Here is a 22,334-nt window from a genome sequence, read left to right as displayed (position 1 = left end):
ACACACACACACAGTCAGTGGTCACCATAGTAATTCTATATTTCAGTAGAAGCAGAAAAGGTCATTACATCCCTCTGAAACCCACCAAATGTCAGTTCTGTAACCTTTACAAATACCACTCTCATTCATTTGTGCATGTGCTTCTGTGTGCGTGTGCTGAAGATCAGACTTATTAAAGTGTGTTCATTTGCTCTAAACACTTGCTCTAAACACTCAAAAGCAATTGAGAATTGCTAAGTGGAACTGCAAGACAGAGTAAGGTTACATCTCGGTGACTGTGTCTTAAAGGACAATTCTACTGGACCGTTTTTGAAATGAATGCTGTCTTGTTAACTCATACTAAAGTGAAGGTTGCTCAGTCCATACAATGTAGCTTTATTTTGCCTTTTATTATATGAACTAGAGCAGCATAATGCTTTGGTTTGTGTTTTTTTGGTCTTTTGCACAGGAACATTTTTCTCTTGATGTTGCTGGAGGCGGTCAGAGCATCGGGTCAGACTGAGATACCCCGAAGCTGATAGAAATTAATCTCACCTGTTTAATTCCTCCTTTCTAACCTGTCCTCTTCTTCACCTTGGGGATCTGTCTGCCATCTTAAAACTTAACCATAGTTTGTGTATTACCTACAGTAGATGGCAATTACACGGCCCCAGTAATTTTACCTCACAAAACACGAGAGTTGCTGATTTACCGCTGCCTAGATCAATTAGTTTGTTCGTGTTGTGTGACTTTGGAGGGCGAGTTAAGAACAATAAAAAAAGTTTGGGAGCACATCTCACTCTGATTGCACTGAAAGTCACAATTTCCTGTGCGTACATCAACATGTCAGATTGTTTGGAGAACAAACGAAAGAAAATGTTATCTTATGTATCAATAAGAATGAGATATTCCAACTTCTACTTCATACAGTTTTAGATCAAAAAGAAATATACTGTGTATATCGGAAACTGCAGTAAATGAAAACATTTTCTTTTCCAATATTTAATGTTTTCCAGTGACAAATGTTGCACTTTTGTTTTGAAGGTAGTATCACAACCCTTCCTGTATTATCCTCCATAGTTGCTTTGGCAGTTAGAGAGCTACTGGAAGTCAAAACTTTTGCTCACTGCACACATGGCTTTTCTTCCCACCAGAAAAGTAATTAATTAAGACCAATTCCACTGGCACAGACTCTAGTACCATGGATATCAGTCAATTTATAGCATTAATGTTTGATTTAAAATTAATGTAAAAACTGTGTAGGGTAAGATCTAAACTGAAAATAATTCTCAGCTAGTAGTGATGTCCTAAATAAACACTAACACTGATTTGACAAGACAGTTTTCTGACAGGATGGAAGCCACGATTTAATCCCACTTACGATGGCTTTGCACCAGAGGCAGCGCCAGTCCTGCAGCCGCCGCACGCTGCCACAGTTCTTGTCACACACCACACATTTGGCACTGACCGGCAGGTTGCCTTCCAGCCACTGGTGGGACATAAACACCTGGGAAAATATGCAAAAATAATGAGAACTTGAGGCATCAACTGCCCTGAGACAAAGCTCATTTGACTTGAAGTCATGATAAATCGGGCATATAAAATTGTGCATTATAATTTGCATGCTTTTCCATCCTGGGTAATGTACTGTATACTAACAGTTATATTCAGTCTTTTAAGTGATCATGTTTTAGCTTTGGCACACAATCTAAACTCCTAGTCAATTAAACTGAAGCTTTCTATAGTTCCAACATTGTTTTTGTTGACATGTTTTGTCTCACCCCTTCCTCATCCTCAATGATGTCATTTCCTATGGACGCCAGGGTGGTCCATTTGCAGTTGTTGGTGGAGCGAACTGCACAGCGTTTATGAGCCTTGAACTTACAAACTGTGGAGGAAAAATCAATAAATGTCATGTTAAACAAACTCAAATAAATACCTTTGGCAATTAAATTGCAAAAAGCATATGAACATGAAGCGCTGGGCAAGTTATCCCCTTTTTTCACAGTGTAATTTAGCACTTTTGCAACTTAAAGATGGACAAGGGCCAAGAAGTTTGCACTTGTGGTTCTGTGCTGTGATAAATCTAACCACCACATGTCTACTATTTATTCTGAATCAGAAGTGGTTGGACAATTTCACTTCAGAAAAATCTTTTTTTGGATGAGCATTGGATCAATTATTCACCGTTTATCGGCTGTTTATGCTGTCATTAAAACTTCTGGTTTGGCACCAAAAACGTTCACATGAATCAAGATAAAATGTTGATGTCGATGTTATTTATAAATGGTTCTCTATATTTTTGTTCATTCCAATTATTTTGTTCCGATCTATAGGAATTAAGTAAAATGACATGACAAAATCAAGAACAAATTAATTGCTAGAGCATAGGGCTAAATGATTAATCGTTTTCAAATAGACATCAGGATTTTAAAGAATGCGATTAGCTAATCGTGATGTCCACGATTAATAAAATGTGTGATATGTATTTAAATGTTTGGTGTAACATTTGATTTAACATTTTCTATTTCTCTTTATAATTTCTATTTATAGTTCAGAACTATAGGTGTTGGCCCTAGGTGCGTCTTTAAATGTGGGTATTTGTGTGCATGTGTTTGCCTATGTACCTTCACAGGACAGGCCGTGGGAGGTGACGCCTGGCAGAGCCTCCCTGCAGACGTTGCAGAAGGTCGGCCTGGCGTGCGAGCAGGCGTACCAGTTGTGCATCCCAGAGAAATGCTCCATGTTGAACTGGCTGGCCTGGGGGGGGTTTGAAGGAGTGGACAACTACATCAGCATTTGAAGGAGTGGACAACTACATCAGCGTTCCATGTTAAACTGGCTGGGCTTTCAGAGGTGGAAACACAGAAATCATCAGAAAAGTGCTACATCAGAAAATCTAGCCTGGGGAAAGTGAGATATTGCAGGATGGCACAACGACTTTTTAAATTTCATGCTGAACTGCACAGCCAGATTAAGCATGGATACATGATAAGAAACTGACATTAGCTGTACATATTAAACTTTGTGGCCCCGGGATTAAAACAAGGATTGACAATATTAATGCTACGGCTGACTGGCCTGAGCAAAAGAGCTCCATACAAGCAGAATTAGGCGTTAGCCGGTGCCTTATAGTTTGGGTCTTTTGAAGTGGGGTTGAATGAGGTACTTCTCCATTGTCGGTGTATTACCTACAGTACATGGCAGTCGGCACGCCCCCAGAAGCAGATCAAGCAGTAGTATTGACACTAAAGCTAAGCAATGTACTGCTGTGGATGGGGGTGGGTGGGCAACAGCAAAACATATTTCAGCCACTTAAAAAAGGCCCACCTAAAAAGAATCTGGTTAAAATCAAGTTATATTTCTAATATTTTACTGCTTTACCTTGCTATCAGACAGCCCTTTTAGCAGCAGTTAAAATACTGTACGTTTAGCTGCTGCCCCCGTCCACAGCAGTACATTGCTTAGCTTCCATATTGGTACTGCCTTTTTCAAACTGGGGGCGTGCCGGCCACCATCTACTGTGGTTAACACACTAACTATGTATAAGTACCTCATACAACCCCACTTCAAGACTGTGACATCAGTGGTGTTAAACCAAACTTCCAATACAAAATAATCCACTTTCTATCGTCTTTCTTTCCATAAAGTGTTCATAGCTCCAGAGACATCAAAATGTCCAATCAGAAATAAGAATTCATTTGGAGAAGATGCTATCCACGTTTTAATCTTCACCCTCACAAACTTGCAGAATAGGGAGGAACACCACATCAAGTAGGATAAATGGACGTATATGACAATGACATAAATTAAAAAAACCTAAATGTGAGGAACAATAAAAGCTCAAAACCTGAGAGAATTTCAGCATACTAGGATGGCAGCTTACAGTCTTTAGCTCTCTTTATAGCCTATTAAAAGCAGAGGGTGTGGTTTTATGAGCAACATTAATCTGCTGGCAAACAGCTAAAATGAAAAGTAGATAATGTAAGAGAAATGAGGGATCAGGAGAGTGTTTCCCTTCATGAAAAGGAGGACACTTTGAGAAAAGAACAGATGGGAGAAGAATTAAGAAGTGATGTGTGAAGCCTGTTCTCATTAAAATAGATTAAACACTAGCTTCTTATCAAAGGATCATCAATTTGGCACATATCTAATATTCTGATGTCAGCCTGCAGAATAAATAACAATTTCTGATGTTAGCCTGCAGAATAAATAACAATGTTAAAACATGAAGAGACTGCTGGAGAGATGAAAAAACACTTACCTCATAGGTTTCCCATTTCTGGACAGATTTAAGAGCGCCGATCCAGTCCTCCATTTCCTTCCTGCTCTCGGCACATAACATTAGTTTGCGAAATGGAGTGATCAGCTAAGAAAAGAAATGGATAAGCGTAAGAATGAAAGTCTGAGCTTAGAAGTGAAATATTTTCTTTATATCTCATCTGCAGCCAAATGCATTCACCTAATTTATTCATTTGTCAACATCAAATCACATTATTGGGATTCTACAGCCATGCTATAGCAGCTCTATGAAACTAAATGCTATCGTCAGCATGCTAACATTCTCACAATGACAACGCTAACATGCTGATGTTGAGCAGGTATGCTAACATTAGCTAATTAGCGCTAAACACAAAGTACAGCTGAGGCTCATGGGAATGGTTTTATTTTTTCAGGTACAATATAAGTTTGGGATCATAGTGGGTCATACGTATTGAGCCCCTAAGGGGACATGACATGACTTTTTCTGGTGCGCATGAGAAACTTTCTGGTGCGCAGGCAAAAGTATCTTGTGCTCACAAGAAACCAATCTAAGGCTAGCAAAATTATGCTAACAAAATACTGTACGTTATGTGGCTAAAGTTAATATTTTACATTCACAGCATGACATCAGTTAACAGTTGCCTTAATATCTTTAAGTCTGTTGATGACACTATCAGGTATATTTTGTTGCGTTTTAAGGAAGACGAATACCTTCTCCTCGGCGGCCATTATGACTACTACTTGTGGTGGTTTCTTGTGCGCACCAGAAAAAAAAAGGTTGAGGCTATTTGCACCCCTGGTACAATTAGCAGTGTATGCTATTTGCACCCCTGGTACAATTAGCAGTGTATGCTATTTGCACCGCTGGTACAATTAGCAGTGTATGCTATTTGCACCGCTGGTACAATTAAAAGTGTATGCTATTTGCACCCTTGGTACAATTAGAAGTATATGCTATTTGCACCCTGGTGCAATTAGAAGTGTATGCTATTTGCACCCCTGTGCATTTACAGTACCTTGGCATATATTTACTCACAGTTATCCATACTACTCATGTGTTACACCTTTTTGGAATATTGTCGCCCTGACATTCTTACCCTAACCATAACCAATCCCACTCCTCTTGCCTAAACCTATCCAACCCAACCAAAAAAAATTTGCGTTTGCGGGTCCTGACTTGCGCAATTGCATGCAAATTATCCAATCCAAATTTTAAAAAATAAGATCACCACACAGGGGAATCGAACTCCAAACTCCCATACCAAAGGTAAGCGTACTAACCACTTAGCTAGTAATTCTTTCAGAATCTTCTCGGTTGCTAGGTAACCCTACTGTATACAAAAAATAGGTACTAACTAAGAAACCAACGGTTGTATGCTTTCACTGAAGACAGAAAGCGCAACTGTAGTATCCATTTTCCGCTAGAAATTCAATTGTTATAAACTTTAGAGACAAAACTTCCCTAATATGCCAGTTTCTGCGGTCATGGAAGATGAATGTCCGCCATGATTTCGGTGCACGCGAGCAACGTTTTTTTGTTGTTACGTCACAGGGTGTAAATAGCTCAGCTGTGTGGCCGAGGCTATTCGTACCGGGGGTGCAAATAGACACTCCGAAAAAAAAATTCCCCATGTCCCTTTAGACATGATGATTGAGAGGGACTAGTTTAGTTTGAGACAAACATTTCTTTTTAGGAAAATCCTACTCTTTGTGCCTTTAAAGAAACATGACCATCTGTACCAAATAGCATGGCAATCTATCCAATAATTGTCAAGGTTTTTCAGTCTGGACCAAGGTGGTTAAAATCCAAGACTATCTCTAGTCTTGGATTTTAAGCTTTAAACTCTTGTCGTAACTTGCCATTAAAAACTAAGCCAACTGTGCAGTTTTTAAATGCTTTACTAAACATTTTTGAGACCAGTCTTGTTGCTTACCGTGAAGCTGTTGTTGATGTTCTTGGTGCTGGTCTCGGCCACACTGGCGTCTGATAGGTCCACTTCATCAAAAATCAAAGACTGATGGGAGGAAAAACAAAAGCAAAAATCAGCTTTTCTTGTAACATATCCAGGTACTGTACATACAATCACACCTTGTCTTTCCCCTCACAACTGTCAATCACATGTAAATCCTTCTTTGATGCGTAATCTCATGACTGTTTCTAACTTGTGATTCTGGTTTCAAAGCTTACTGAATTGTGTTTGAAATGCTTACAAATGCCTAAACGTGTTGTGCTTCTGTAGGAAGTTTCAAACATTCTTGTACCTTGCAGTCTTTGGCATAGTAGAGGGTCCTGCCTCTGAGTTTGAAGTACCTCCTCTTCCATCTCTGGAAAGAACTGGTCTGCTTTAACAGGATTCCCTCCTTCACACTTTTCTGTAGTGAGACAGAGAGAGGAAAAAAAAAAGAGAGAGGAGGAGGAAAAAGCGACACGTTAGTGCATCCAGATCCTGTGAATAACTAAAGCGACAGCTATTCTTCCTGGAGTTTGGATAGTGTCACTATGATGGCTCATTTGTGTCTTTGCAGAGACGAGCAGAGAGGTTTTTATTGGATCTGTCAAGATGGGAGACACTCAGAAATGTTTACTGAAAGGACTATACCTGTGTTTTTGTGCAGTTTCAAACCCCTGCCAGTTATTTACCGAATGTATATGTTTTTAATTGATCTGTTAAATAAGAAAAGGAGGAAGCTACGGTTGGCTTGGTGTCCGTGCAGTTTGTGTGTGTCGATAAGAGAGTAAATACAGCAAAACCACAGGAGGTATTGTTCTGTACTGCGATTATAGGAGCAACAGTGATGGTGTGATGCAGCAAGTAGGAGGTGCAGCCATCCATGTCTGCATGAGAATTGTTAACACGGCAAGCGCATGATTTGATTTGATACCATGGATATCATGTTTCGTCTGCGTCTCTGCTCATCATGCACTCTCTCTTTACATTCATGAGTACATGCCCTGAGAGGATAGAATGCATCATGGGTAATCAATTTGAGATAGGACATGAGAGGGTCGCCATGGAGATCCTCATTTCTCAAACAAGAGAATACCCAGGCCTAGGTGCCGGTGCAGGCACATACGCATACTGACACGCACGCACGCACGCACGCATGCACGCACGCACGCACGCACACACGCCCATGTGTGTGTGCCCGCTGTGTGTCTATAATACTTTCATTACAGAATATCAACTCTCCCCGGGGTTTTCACACATACAGCATGAAAGCGGAGTGAATTAGTTGGGAATGTTTTAATTAGTGCCATCCTGTAGTTCCTTAAAACAGGAATGTGGTTGCTTTAAACATTTCTTAAAAAAATAAAATAAAAATACGATTAAAAAAAATAATACAATAACATGTGCTAGAATAACCATTTAAGAGAAAATAATAAACATTTTCAATACATTTCTGTAAAAACTTAAAAATGTGACCCATATTATCAGGATGATTTACAGGAAATGACTTATCATGCTGCTCTTTTGCTAAAGCCTTCAGGACAAATGCTTGCATGCTGCAATGAGCAATCACAGTAAATAAGGTCATCTAATTATCACCCGGTTCCCCGATTTTATTTACGTCATTTGAAATTAAACAACCGGCATTGCAACAAACTGTGGCCAAAAGTAAACTGTGTCAACCTGTATCAACGATGTTGAAATAGTACTGGAACGGTGTGATTGCAATCATAAGCGTTGCCATTTGGTTTTAATGTTCAGACTGAGTACAATAACGCCTCCAAATATAACTTGTGTAAACTTGTGACTGGTTCTAGTTGTTTTGTTTTACATTGAATGTAGCAGCAAAATAGGCCAACATTCCTATATCATAAACATAGAGAGCTTTCAACGTCAAGGAGTACAAGGGTGAGACATTTACTGACATGTAACACTATTTTACGACCACAGAATGAAATGACAAAGAAGTGCTTAAAAATGAAAGTGGGAGAGAGGTGGAGCGGATATTGTTTTTGTTATCTCCAAATCAGGAGCAAACTGCTACATTGCGCTGTAAAAAAAAAAAAAAAGACAGGAAAGGCAATGACAAAAGACTCCCTGCTTTCCACAGCACAGGTATGTTGTTTATCTAGCGCAATCAACCAGAGTTCTCAACGAGGTTGACCCAGGGGAGTTGGCTAAGCAGTAACTTGGCAGGGTCTCTGGATCGGTGCATGATCTGGGAAATCTGCCCTGTAGGAAATAATTCCAAAACTCAGACGGGAGATTTTCCACCTGCATGACAACTACCAACAAGCCAACAGCAGGATAAGATGAAGTGTGTAAACCTTTTTTTTTTTTTTTTTTTTTTTTTAATGGAGGGCAGGAGTGTGTGTGTGTGTGTGTGTGTGTGAGAGTGACAAAGCAAAAAACACAATGTGATAATGGTATGACGTTTACATCTCATCTGGGTTCTATCTGGAAACAAGACACACAAAATGACAAGAGTAAATGGGGCCTTAGTTAACGTTATTCTACAAAAAAATATTTCAATGCATCACTGGGTTTGGCCTTAATACAAGCGCGCATGCATGTTCCACATTTTCACTTCCTCAAAAACACAATGCTAATTAAGTACGTTATAAATAACCAAGCAGTCTCTTATGCTCCCTGTGACACAACCCAATGACCTAATTGTAAGGAGTCTTATTAATACACTACAGTTTTTCAGTTAGGGTGCATTTTCAAGCTAAATGAAGCAGGGTGTGTTGTATAAACTTGTAAAGTGTAAAAAGTTTTTTGTAAAATTTGTACTTTTGTTTACATATTCTTTGATAAGATTTTCCCATATCTAAATCGTGAGACTTTTCTATCTATTAATTTAACACTGACAGCGGTTTGGAATATTTGGTTAGGCTAGCGATTAATGACACCAAAAACTTATATATATATTTATTTTGTTTTTGTTTTTTGTCTTAGCTTGTAAGCGGTGTTGCTAGCATCTCCTGCATTACTGTGTCTTGCACAGTGGTTAGTTAGTTGACTAATTGAGCATGTTATCCTACACTAACTATTGAGGGCAGATTATTATCTTGAATCAGTGGCCTTGCTCTTGGTGCAGTTAGAGGTTAGGTTTTTCTACTTCTTTCTTCCCTCTTTTACAATCTCCCCCCATCTTTAAATAACTGTTCATTTGTTATACTGAAGTTAGATTGTTGAAACTGTATGATAATCTATATAAGCATATAAAGAGAAATTCCTATTTTATCTTTTATATGTTTAACTGTTTTAACTGCTGTTTAATGTTTAATTTCTTATACTGCACTGTAACTTTTATTCTCGTATTTTATCTTTTAATCTGTTTTTATGTAAAGCACTTTGAATTGCCCTGTTGCTGAAATGTGCTATACACATAAAGCTGCCTTGCCTTTAGATCCCTGCACCTTTGTAATTTGTCTTTTTTTACATTTTACTATTTACCTCTCTCTCTCTCTCGTTCCGTTTCTCTTTCAGCTGCATTATTTCTGTTTACACTTCATTCCCCATCTATCTTTCTGGTTTTCTCTCTGTCCTCTTCATCTTTTTCTGTCTCACTTTCTCTGGCAGTCTGTTGTTGCAGTAATGGCCTTGGCTGTCTGAACAGATGGAGTAATACAGGGTTAGAAGCACCTCCGAAACCAGTGTTCAAATCTAATTCAATGCTCCATCACTGTCTGATTCTCTACCGCATCTCTGCGTGTGTTTGTGTACATGTGTGTTCATGAGATATCCCAGCTTGTAATGACATAAATAGAGCTTCTGGTGCTCCCACAGTGCATGTTTCTTTCTTAGAATAAATGTGCGTTTGTACCCTGCGGGAGAGCAAATGTCATATTGTCACAATGTTCCAGAGAGAGAGAGAGAGAGAGAGAGAGAGAGAGAGAGAGAGAGAGAGAGAGAGAGAGAGAAAGAAAGAAAGAGGAAGAAGGGGAAGGATTGATGGTGGAAACCATGACAGATAGCCCAATGGCATGGATCATTAGCGATGCGAGATAAGAAAAAGAAACAGAGCTGTGACAGTGGCGAGGAGCAAAGGGAAAACAACACAAAAAGGTACGATGCAGGAATCGGAACAAACAGGGACTCTGGCAAGTCGACATGAAAGAGAATAAAACAAAAGAACAAGGCAATGCCTTGAGGAGGAAGAAGAAAGAAGAAAACATACAAGAAGGTGTAAAGGTCTGTGCTGACTGAACCACCTGACACGTCAGAGATAACGGCGAGGTGTAACACCCCTCTTCCACCACGAATCGGGCTTATCAGTGGTTGCCACAGCAAAATCAACAGGAGCCATCAGTCAAGAAGCTAATCAGAGTGGTATAGCTAAGGGACGTACAGTACTGTAAGTAATGCCACGTTCTATTTACCTCGCAACTCATTTTTTACGAGGTCAAAGTTGGAAACCTGCCCCCTGACCTTGTATTTACGAGGTCGGAACTCGTACAACCTCCCAGTACCCAGAGTTCAAAATCCAACATGGCTGCCCCCTGTATTAACAGTTGTAAAAGCTGCAGTAACATAAAGTTATAAGCACTTCTGTCTTATTTGTGTCTCACTAAATCAGTCGTTCACACAGACATGTCCAACTTCTATCTGTGGACATGTTGTTACACTGTTTGCATGCACAAAAAACGGCGTAATACGTTGTTACCAACTGGTTGCTAACAATAGCTAACCGGGCTAGAGCTAAATGAAAATCCGACTTTTAAATAGAACGCATTCAACTCGGGTATAACGTCATTCCCAGTTGCAGCTTCCGAGTTCCGAGGTAAATAGAACGCGGCATAAGTAAGGACCCAATTTAGGATATTGCAATCTAGGCTTGAAACTTAGAAAGGCTGTTGGCTGCAATTTAATCCCTAGCTATTAACATCTGGCTAGGCTAGCTTGCTTTCCTGTGGTAATATCTTTGAGCCATTTAGCAGAACAAAACAAATGCAAGATATATGGAAATACTTATAGTATTTGAGTTTAAAATATTTAAAAAGTTGCTGTGGTTAAAGACAATGCTAAATTGAATTGATAAAGCATTCAGATTTAATTAAATGCCAGTGAACTGCCCTGTGTGTGTGTGTGTGTGTGTGTGTGTGTGTGTGTGTGTGTAAAATGGCTATGTTCACATGCAGTTACGCTCAGTTGTTCGTTTATGAGCTACATCTAGTTACTACTACTGTCTAATACAACAACATGAGTGTTTCTAATATTTTGTCCACCCTATTTATATCAATGCGGGTAGCCTAAACATTAGAAACATCTCTCAGAATACAACTCAACCTGCAGCACAAACTACAGCCTCAGAATGTACCATTAAGTTGAATCAACACTCCTCAACTGTTCAACAAAAACAGAACATCATAACTTTCATGAAGGGAGGATTTATAGCAGGGCTGTTGTATTAGACTGAATTAGATTTAGCGAGTGGTACGTAATAAACTGGAATATAATGAATAACATATAGGGAAGTAACCCACAAGCCTTGAGCAATACCAAAAGGTAGAAATAATAAGTAGAAATAATCACATGTCGAGCAATCCAATCTTATTCACGTTTAAAGGATCGAAGCCACCATATATTCACCTCAGTCATACTTTGTGACACATGCTCAAGATGCACAAACGAAAAGTTTTATGTTGACGGGACGCCACCAAGATGGTAACTAGCAAGAATAAAACACTGGGAGTTTAGAGAGACAAAGGTTACATTTTGTGGGTTGCAATTGTGTCTATGGATGGCATTGGAAGGGATTGGACCGTTCTGGAAGTAAGTATTTTAGTACTATTTTAGTATTGTAGTACTTTAGCATGTCATCCTTTGGATTACTGTTTTATCGTCTTGATCCAGAAATAAGAGGAGGTAGATTTAGTTAGCATCCGGTAAAACAACGCTGTAATCTTCATTACTGGTATGACTGTGACCTGTAACATTGGCATTTGGAGCTTTGGAAATAATTCTGCAGGCAATAAAACCTTCCTGTGCCACAATCTGGGTGCAAAGTTTAGCCACGAACACAGGATTATCTATTGAGACAGGTGATATAGAACTAGACTTTCACATTATTATGCACATATTTTTATGCTGCAACATGTGTGACCTTCTCACAACACCTCCACTGGGCCATTTCCGTAACTAATAATTTTAATCAAGTAGCCTGATTGAATAAGACCAAGGCTTCCTTCGGATTGGCTACTGTTAAGAGAGGTATATCAGCAAAGCATAAGAAGCACACGTGTACTGTATGCTTGCATAAACCTGAAGACCTGAAGACCAATATGTGGACGTCTAACCACGTTTGTTGGCTGAGAAAAAGCACAGCTTCATGTGGTTCTTTACCATCAGGAGTTTGAGGTGATTTACTGTAATGAACATGAGCTGCCACTGATAAGGACAAAATAATAGGGAAGATGAAGTCAGCCGTTCCAAACGAAGCGCTTCACTACATTATTTGTTATTTCTTGCTGTCAGTTTTGTATTTAAATGTTATGTTATCAAGTTATGAAAAGCTATATACATGTCTGTCTATCAAAAAAAACATTGTGTGTTTGTATGTACATTTATAGAGTGATACATTGCTCATGGATCTAGTCTGGCTTTAGACTATGTATCAATTAATCTATCAGTTTTTTTTTGTTTTTTTTGATTGAACTGATTTATTCTGCAGTCTATAATTGGCACAAATATTGACAGAGTGATGTCTTCAATGTCTTTTTAGTATCAAACACTTAAATCTATTATATTTGTCTTTTTGTCAACAAATCCCATGAAAAGACCAAAAACAAATAATACAATACAAGCACAGTCTGTGTAGCCAACGCCTGAATTAGCTTATTCTGGTGCTCCATAGCTCCATCTAAAACTTGTATATGAGATACAAAGAAACTGTATTGTTGGCTAAAAACTATAGTGCTTGCTGTTTTAGGAAATTACGGAGGCTTTAATATGAAAGTAAGTACATATTTGTGAAGATTTACATCCTCAGTAAGAACAAACTGGCTTAAGACAATAACAAAAACATAAAATATTGCCAGCCTTATCCTTTGAAAGCTAAAAAAAAGGTGAAAGTAAATAGTTTCTACTATACCACCATGATTTCATCCTTATCGCATAAAATGGCACATGGGTGACCACACATTTTCCAGCCCAAAACTAACTTTGAACCAACACACACAAAAACCCTACACACTTGCTGGAGCTTCCTGTGCTTCCCAAAGTCTGTTAGAACAAAACCACAATAAGCCAAGTTACCTGCAGTTTGTGTGCTAGTAACGTCGCCTTTAAAAACAGGTTCATAAATCCTCTATCATCTAGCCAAAATTTAGTGTCAGTCGAAGGGGTCTTTGGGTTCAAAATTTTTTTTTTTTATCTCACACTGACCTCTTTCACCTGGCGACTCTCAAGGGATTTCTCGATGTGACTGGACTCCAGTTCGTCCTCATGGCTGAGCTGGTCGTCGTCCCCTTGCCCTCTTCCATTGCAGCTAAACAGCAGGGGCGCCAGGCAGCACCCGCTGGCCTGACACAACCCCAACATTGGCAGCTGATGACCTTGCTGTCTGTACTAGCTACGCAATACTAATACACTCAAATGAAAAGCCTTTACCTCCAGTAGCATAACTCAACTTTTGCTCTTTTTTCGATGCTATTTGGATGGTTCTCCACCCATCTTTTTCTTCTTCCTCTTCTTGAAAAAGATTTCTTCTACCTTTTACACAAAATTTCCCTCTAAACCCTCTCTATATCGCAGCAGCTCCTCAGACAATACAATCCTACTTCCTCCATCTCAAACTCCCCTAGTCAGTTAGCCACACCCACTCAGGTGTTCAGTAGGACGGACACACACACACACACACACACACACACACACACACACACACACACACACACACACACACACACACACACACACACACACACACACACACACACACACACACACACACACACACACACACACACACACACACACGCACACACACAGGAGATAAGGCGGGGCATGCAAAGGACCTCTTCTCATGACACACATCTGAGAGGAGTGGTGTGTGTCTGTGTGTTCATGTAAGAACAAGCCTATTTCCTTGAGGCTATAAATAGAACTGGAAGAACCTGTCTGATTGGCATTGAAAGCAAACACACACACACACACGCATGCACACGCGCACACACACACACACACACACACACAATGGACAATGGCTGCTTCTGCTTGAATGCTGATTTAGGGCAGGAGTTAACTTTAAAAACACACTCACACATGCAGGAATGTGCCCGCGCACACACACACAGTCAAGTCACATCACGTCAAATTGATAGGAAGGTTAATGGCATCCCACTCTGCTTAAGAGAGCTGGAAACATCACTGTGATCACACAAACTCCTGTCCTGCCAGCCCTGACTGTGTGTGTGTGTGTGTGTGTGTGTGTGTGTGTGTGTGTGTGTGTGTGTGTGTGTGTGTGTGTGTGTGTGTGTGTGTGTGTGTGTGTGTGTGTGTGTGTTGGTGTGTGTATGCGTGCGTTCATGTCTGCTGTCTACACGCCGTCATCAGACTGCTTTCAGTGTCAGATCAGTGTCTCATCTGCCAAGGCAAATTACAGAAAGTGTGTGTGTGTGTGTTTTCTGCCGGTCGGCATATCATTCCATCTTTTATATGCAGAAACAGGCTGTTCCCTGCAAACTCACTCACTGACACAAACACTCTCTCTCGCTCTCCCTGTCTGTCCTTCTGTCTCTCTCTCTCTCTCTCAATTCCCTTCAGTCATTTTCTTTCCCTTTCCAAAAACTTTTTTTTCCTCCCACCCCCATCTTTTTCTCCGTCCAAATCCCTGTGGTTAAAATCAATTCAGAATCAGGTCAAAGGGATTCATTGGCGATTAAATTCACTTACACATTTTGTCATCTCATTTGCGCCAGACAAAGCCGAATATGTTAACGTAAACATGATTAAAGCCATAATTACGTGCCACTGGGATTCCCGATTGTATTTCAGTAGCAAAGAGCTAAAATGCAGATGGAATTGTTGAAGGAGAAGAAAGAGGAGAAGGACAGGTAGGAACATTCTCTGCATTTTCATTTTTTTTATGGCATTTGGGAGTAGGCCCTTAGCAAATTACACATCTCACTTCTACAGGTCAAAGTAGTACATCATACCCATATTTCACACAACAGCAGCTAGCATTAACCTTGAAGTGCATCCTATCTGTGACAAATGCAAATGTGCCCCTGCCTCACTCCTTCACATGTTCCGGTCGTGCCCTTCCTGAGCTGAATTTAGACTTCAAAAACCATTTGTGAAGTCAGTGAAATAAATTAGATTGTAATGTTTGGGGCCCTTTTCTGTCTTTTCCTAGAAACCCGAGACTGTTGTAACCGCTCCTAACTCTTATTACTGGGTTAACAGGAAAAAGGTAAGTTATGCAAGATGTTTATTTGTTCTGTTCCACATTCATACTCGATGAGTAAATGGCTTGGAAAGAAACGAAACATCCTCAACATATTGACAGATTTGAGCTTATTGCATATATTTAGACAGCTAATAAGTAACATAAGCACATTTAGAAACTGGGTCTCCATTACATAGCTTGTCCTCCTGAGAGCACTGACAAGTTTAGTACATATTAGTTCTGCTTAGTACATATTGTGGGAATTGTGATCTAAATTTTGGGAAAAGCAGTAAAGCTGCAAAAAAATTTTTTTTAAATACTGTATTGTAGAGGCCATATAAACAATAGTATAATGTTCAGACCAACATTATCACTGTGTCAAAAAGTGTTGTCTCTTCCGTCATTTCAATGAGACCAGCACAGAGAGCTGTTTTGCCGCAAACAATCCGACATTATCAGACAATGCAATGCCAATAGGAATTATGCAAGAGTTATAAGTAACATGAACAAGGTCGATCTACTGTTTACTTTGGAATCATTGAGACAAAGGATCAAACGACTGTTAAGTTATCACACGGACATACAGTAGTTGTAAAATATTTTTCTCTTAGTAGCTGCTCTGCAGTGTTTTGGCATTTCACCAGCCTTAAAACTCGTTAATTTATTTCCTGTATTTGTTCCTGTTCCTGTTTTTCTCACCAGTACCAACATGCTCCCACCAATGCTTTTTAAAAATGTGGTAATATTTTCGGATTGAAGACCCACTTCCATATTTACATCAATGTCCCTCAATGACTCGGAGAATAACATTTTGTATAAATGCTGCGAGTTGTTTTCTGTAGCATCTTGAACATGACTCCTTTCAAGACAGTTAATGGTCTTTTTAAACCACTTGTCTTTCAAAATAAAAGTCTATCAAATGAAACCATCTGGGTTTATGAATTGGGAGACTGTAGAAGTAAAGTATAACATGACCGGTAACACTGTAGATGTTTTCTTTTGGGCTTATTTACTGTAATAATTGGGCAGTATCACACTGACTTTGACAATAGGGCTGTACATGCTGCCAAACCATTATCATGACTGCTTTCAACACAAGAAAATAATGTAGAGTAAATATATGTATCTGATCCAGTAAATCTTTCTAAAGAAAACATGAATCTTTAATAATGTTTTTCAGGGAAAGAACAAACCTGGTTTATAAAATACTAAATATAAAAGACCATCTTAAGTATTATGCTGGAGTTATTCCTAAACAATGGACAGCAGCTGTTTATTAATGAGTTACTGGAAACGACAGAGACACTGACACTTTCAGGTGCGTCCTTGCCAGAACTAATTACAACAGACGCACGCTGGCTGTTGCAGACGCTAAACCCCCTGACCTTTCAAATATGGCCGTGTTTTTGTAATCACAAGGCCAAGCTGTCCCCAGACGGACATCATAGGAATGCTAAATGAAGCTTGCCCAATGTCACCAGCTGTGATTTTTTTTTTAACCCTGCGGTTATTCATTTCCTCCAGCAGATGGCAGACTGAGAGAGAGATGGGGGGGGGAAAAAAAACAGAGAAGGTGGCAAGATGATTCGGTGCACAGGGAGTGAGAACAGAAAGGCAGAAATGAAATTAGGGCTTGGGAAGGAGAGTGAAGAAAAGAAAAACAGAGAGAAACATGAAAGGGAATGAAAAAAAAAAAAAAGAGTGGTGCAGTAATTTATATCTGTTAGATTTGGCAGGGTTTGAAATCCTCCCAGCCTCCCAGGTGTGTGTGTGTGTGTGTGTGTGTGTGTGTGTGTGTGTGTGTGTGTGTGTGTGTGTGTGTGTGTGTGTGTGTGTTGGTTAATAAATAGCACCACACTCTGGGTTCCCCTTGTGAACATACAAATCCATCTCTACTTAAAACATAACAAGCTCATGTTTCTGTTGGGTTTCACAGTCCAGAAGCATTCGTTTTAAACACTTTGCAACACCACATGGGTGGGGTTTTACACCAAAGACATCCAACGTAATTCAAGCAGCACAGAAAAAAAAAACATCTGTGAACGTGTTTAATGTACTATTTCATGCCCGTGACACAGTTAGACGCCACCCGGATCGTCCTGATGCAAACCCCACCCATCTGGCACTCGGGAGGTGGATAAAACAAACACAGAGCATCACTTGTAAATAACAGCTGACCCAGGGTCTGTGGTTGTTTATTTCAAATATTTTGTCTTTTTGCTTCCTGGTGTTTAAACTTGGTAATGCAAAGGCATGCAGTGTTGTCATGGTAACAGCCCGACTTTCGACTCAACCTCCAAGCTTGCAAATGTAAGGACACACACAAATATTTAAAAAGTAGTCTTTTCACCTGGATATTTTCTCTTCTGTTAATCAAACAGAAAATAAACCGGTTGTGTGTGTGTGTGTGTGTGTGTGTGTGTGTGTGTGTGTGTGTGTGTGTGTGTGTGTGTGTGTGTGTGTGTGTCTTGCATGTGTAAACCCGTCTGTCCTTTACAATCTATTAAGAAATTCTATTAAACTGTTCAAGAAACGATAAGAAACATGGCAATAGAAAAGACTTGCATCATCTGTTGTGCATAAACAAGCTGTCTGACCACACACACACACACACACACACACACACACACACACACACACACACACAGTCAGAACAAGGCGTGGGCGGACCTTGCGCCTTGGCGACCACATCCTGTCTCATGTACCTCTGTGCGTTTATTAATAGACGCACACACTATATGCGCAAAAATACAAAAAAACAGCCAGAGAGAATGTAAAGACACTCTGTCGTGCTTTAGATGGACTGATGGGTAGAGACAGCCAGACCAAACAACACACCTCACATATCTGGCACACAAACAATACACACAAGTTTACTCACATATCATGTTTGTATGTCAAATGTGTTTGGGAAATATCATCCACTTTTTGGCTTCTGTCTGTGACTGTGAGATAGTGCAGTGAAGGACACATAATCTGCTGCTGCTGGTAGCAGTGGGTGGGAGGAGGAGGAGGAGGAGGAGGAGGGGGTGCCTTAGAGCATACGGACCAAATCTGCCTCTGATGCTGCATAATCCACACACACACACACACACACACACACACACACACACACACACACACACACACACACACACACCTCTCAGCCAGAGAGCGCTAGATGGTGAAATAAAGGTTCTCTTAATGTGCTGATGTGATTAGCATGCTGTCCCTGTGGTTGATTTGTGATGTTAATCGCATTTTGGTTTTTAGAGAGCAAAAAACTTTTACATTACATTTACATGATGGAGGGTGAGTTGATAATAAACATTTATAACGAATCAAAAATAGGGTGGTGGAGGAGGAGAGAGAGGAGACGTGGAAGAGGAAAAGATGGAGAGATTAAGGTCAGGAAAAGGAAGGGAGAAGAGAAAGAGGAGGAAAAGAGAGGAGATAGAAAAGGAGAAGAGAGGGTGTGATGTAATGCAGGTGGGGCCGAAAAAGGGGAGAGTAAAGATGGTAGGAGATAAGGGAAGATGAAGCGTGCACGCACGCACGCGCTGTGGCTGGCGATTATCCCCGATGATCACACTGTGCTGTTTAAGCTTGTCTCCCAGCTCTCACACACACATCAGATGTGGTGGATCCCTGTGTGTGTGTGTGAGAGAGAGGACAATGTGCAACTTTAACGAAGTCTCTGAGGACATAAATATGTGTTCTTTGCAATATTTTGTGGTCAAGCTGTAATGTCTCTTTCCCTCATGGAATTTGTTACACAGCTTAGGACACACACACACACAAAGCAATCAGATAGATATAGAGGCAGAAACAGAACATAGATCTCTCTCTCTCTCTCTCTCTCTCTCTCTCTCTCTCTCTCTCTCTCTCTCTCTCTCTCTCTCTCTCTCTCTCTCTCTCTCTCTCTCTCTCTCTCTCTCTCTCTCGTCGCGTCGTCATGGGAGATGAGAGTAATTTCCACGGCAACCTGTGGGGGCTTTTCCTGCCCTCTCGACTCATTCCCTTCCAGTCTTGTTCTGAACATAATTGCTGCTGTAAACCGAATCTAGCTGCGCTAGCTGTTATATTTATTAAAAATCCCCTTCATTTCACAAGTATGGTCAAACCAAAAGTGAGATTTCTCATCTGCCAAAGATAGCACATTTTAAAATGTTTCTCTCCTTTTCTATTAGCAATGATGAGGTTTCATTCCTTTGCATTTTAGGAAAGCTGCACTTTTTTGTCTTTGCTGCTCTCACACACATTTTTTTTTTTGAATATGTAAACTGAACATAGACAACTTAACACCTTAAAAACTCTGTATTAGCGTAATTATGTCTTTTTAGAGTAGATATATCAATACATTTTAGACAAAAGACACATTAAAAAGCATGTAGTTTTGGAGATAACATTAGCTGGTATTTAAAAGGTCCCATGGCATGAAAATTTCACTTTATGAGGTTTTTTAACACTAATATGAGTTCCCCTAGCCTGCCTATGGTCCCCCAGTGGCTAGAAATGGTGATAGGTGTAAACTGGGTAACCCTGGGTATCCTGCTCTGCCTTTGAGAAAATGAAAGCTCAGATGGGCCAATCTGGAATCTTGCTCCTTATGAGGTCATAAGGAGCAAGGTTACCTCCCCTTTCTCTGCTTTGCCCGCCCAGAGAATTTGGCCCACCCATGAGAGAGAGACATCATGGCTTTCAAAACGAGCAAAGTGCACAGAAATGGCACATACTAAGGAAAGCCGATTGTGGGACTGGCTCTAGTGGCTGTAATTCTGCACCAAGGCTGAATTTCGGGAAAGAGACTTCAGATACAGTATTAGGGACCACTAAGGCCGATATAAAAGCATCCAAAGAGCACCATGTCATGGGACCTTTAATAAAAAATATCTCAAGACATGTCATGGCAGCCATACTGTACAGCAGATCAACGCCATCTTTATTTGTAACATTTTGTTTGTATGTTTTAACTGCATTTTCTAAATACAAAGTGCCTGCAGCTGTGAACTGGTAGGTGGCTCGACTACATAAACACAGGCTGTAAGAACTGACAGATTAGAGCACAAAGAAGAAAAGCTTCAGGCTCCAGCGTTTGTGCAGCTCCAATTCCTCAGTGCTACTAAATGTGAGAAAAGAGCTGGGAGCCTTTTTTTGGGACTGCAAACCAGGGTCAAGTCACTCTGAATCCAGTCAAGTAACATGAATCACAGGATGTCTCTTGTCGCTCCAACTTGCGGCCGTGTCTCTGCAGCTGGATTCACTGGCTTTATAGAAAGGACACTACCTTTCGTCACCTTACTTGTAATAAAAATGAATTTCAGAGTGACGTGTTCGTCTCAATCGATACAGTTTTGACGCCGGTGATAGAGACTGAATTTCTGTATCTCAAGACACCTGATTACTATTTAACAAGAAACTGTGGGGGAAAATGCCTGTTCGGTAATGAAAAATATCAGCAGGAAGTGTTTTTTACTGCACTAACCTTTGTAAAGTGTGTTATCAGAGCTTTCTTCTAATGTTTCTAGTTATTCCAGTATTTAAACTGGAAGTGAACTGACAGTAATCCTGTTCAAAAATGAGAGATTTACATCAGTATAGTAATGGTTAACCAAAGAGGTAAAGAAAAAGTGGATGATACAATTAAAACCACACTAACACAAGTATATTTTATCTATGCATGAATACACACACTCGTACTGTACACGTCCAAACACACACAGCAGATAAGGATAATGGATATTGTGGAGAACCTTTTATGGCAGAAATAGAATTACTACTACAGGGCAAATGGAATTTGTGGCAGGTATTTAAAAAAAGGTGGATTTACATGGAAAACTAAGATAAATAAATTCTCATTTTTCAATTCACCCCAAAATCAAAAATACATATTTTTCTTCTCACCTGTAGTGCTATTTATCAATCCTGATTGATTTGATGCTAGTTGCCCAGTGTTGGAGATATGGGCCGTAGCAATGTTTTCCATCTCTCCGATATAATGCAAGTAGTTGGCATTTAGCTTGTAAGAAAATACATTTGAAAAACTCAACATTGTCTATTTTCAGAAATAATGACCCGGTTACTCAAGATAACCCACAGACCTGGTTGTGAGCAGTTTCATGGTGAGGCTCTAACTGTAGCTAACCAAGACTGTTAGCTTACCTGAGCTAGCTAACGCTACAGCTCAGCCGAGGAGTATGCCATTAATGTTTACATTGCCCACTGTCATGAGCATGAGCCTCTCGTCCAAGAGCACGCTTCCTTCTGTGCGGTGATACGGTTGGCGGGTGTAGTTCGGTAGAATGAAAATAGTTCCTACATGAAAAGTGCTCACTAGGTCGGTTGTGTCCATTATCTTGTGTGACCTGGGTCATTTTTTCTGAAAAGAGACATTGCTGTTGAAGTTTTTCAAATGTATTTGAAAAATATTTCGCTTTGAGCACCACAAGCTGAGTGCCATCTAGTGCCATTATACTGGTAACAAGGCAGACATCTCTACGGCTGATATCTCCAACACCGGGCAACTCGCACCAAAACATTCTGCATTGATAAATAGCACTACAGGTAAGAGGGAAAAACACGTATGTTTGATTTCGGGGTGTACTGTCCCTTTAACATCAGTGAACTTCAGGCCCAGTACAGTACAACCTCCCTAAAAAGTCATAACTGACATAAATGCATTTGTCATTTTGCTACTGTATGTCGACACCTGGTGACAATACAAGGCTTCTGTTTAGTATTAACTTACTGGGTCAACAGACTGCAGCCGTCGC

The 22,334-nt window shown here is 40.1% G+C and overlaps 1 protein-coding gene across 2 annotated transcripts in view; it reads right to left on the bottom strand.

Moving 5' to 3' along the window:
- Positions 1 to 22,334, bottom strand: part of si:dkey-172j4.3 (diacylglycerol kinase eta) — a 79,375-nt gene that overhangs the window by 28,447 nt on the left and 28,594 nt on the right. For both annotated transcript variants that reach the window (XM_028564569.1, XM_028564571.1), the window contains exons 4-9: positions 6,505 to 6,615; positions 6,177 to 6,257; positions 4,244 to 4,348; positions 2,607 to 2,739; positions 1,761 to 1,867; positions 1,361 to 1,486 (exon numbers count right to left, since the gene is read on the bottom strand). In XM_028564569.1, the coding sequence (XP_028420370.1) occupies positions 1,361 to 1,486; positions 1,761 to 1,867; positions 2,607 to 2,739; positions 4,244 to 4,348; positions 6,177 to 6,257; positions 6,505 to 6,615 (663 nt within the window). The remainder of the gene's footprint in view (positions 1 to 1,360; positions 1,487 to 1,760; positions 1,868 to 2,606; positions 2,740 to 4,243; positions 4,349 to 6,176; positions 6,258 to 6,504; positions 6,616 to 22,334) is intronic.

The sequence above is a fragment of the Perca flavescens genome, chromosome 19, assembly GCF_004354835.1.
Source record: "Perca flavescens isolate YP-PL-M2 chromosome 19, PFLA_1.0, whole genome shotgun sequence".
Taxonomy (NCBI): domain Eukaryota; kingdom Metazoa; phylum Chordata; class Actinopteri; order Perciformes; family Percidae; genus Perca; species Perca flavescens.
The sequence above is the reverse complement of the archived record's forward strand: the minus strand, read 5'-3'. Positions and strand labels throughout refer to the sequence as shown.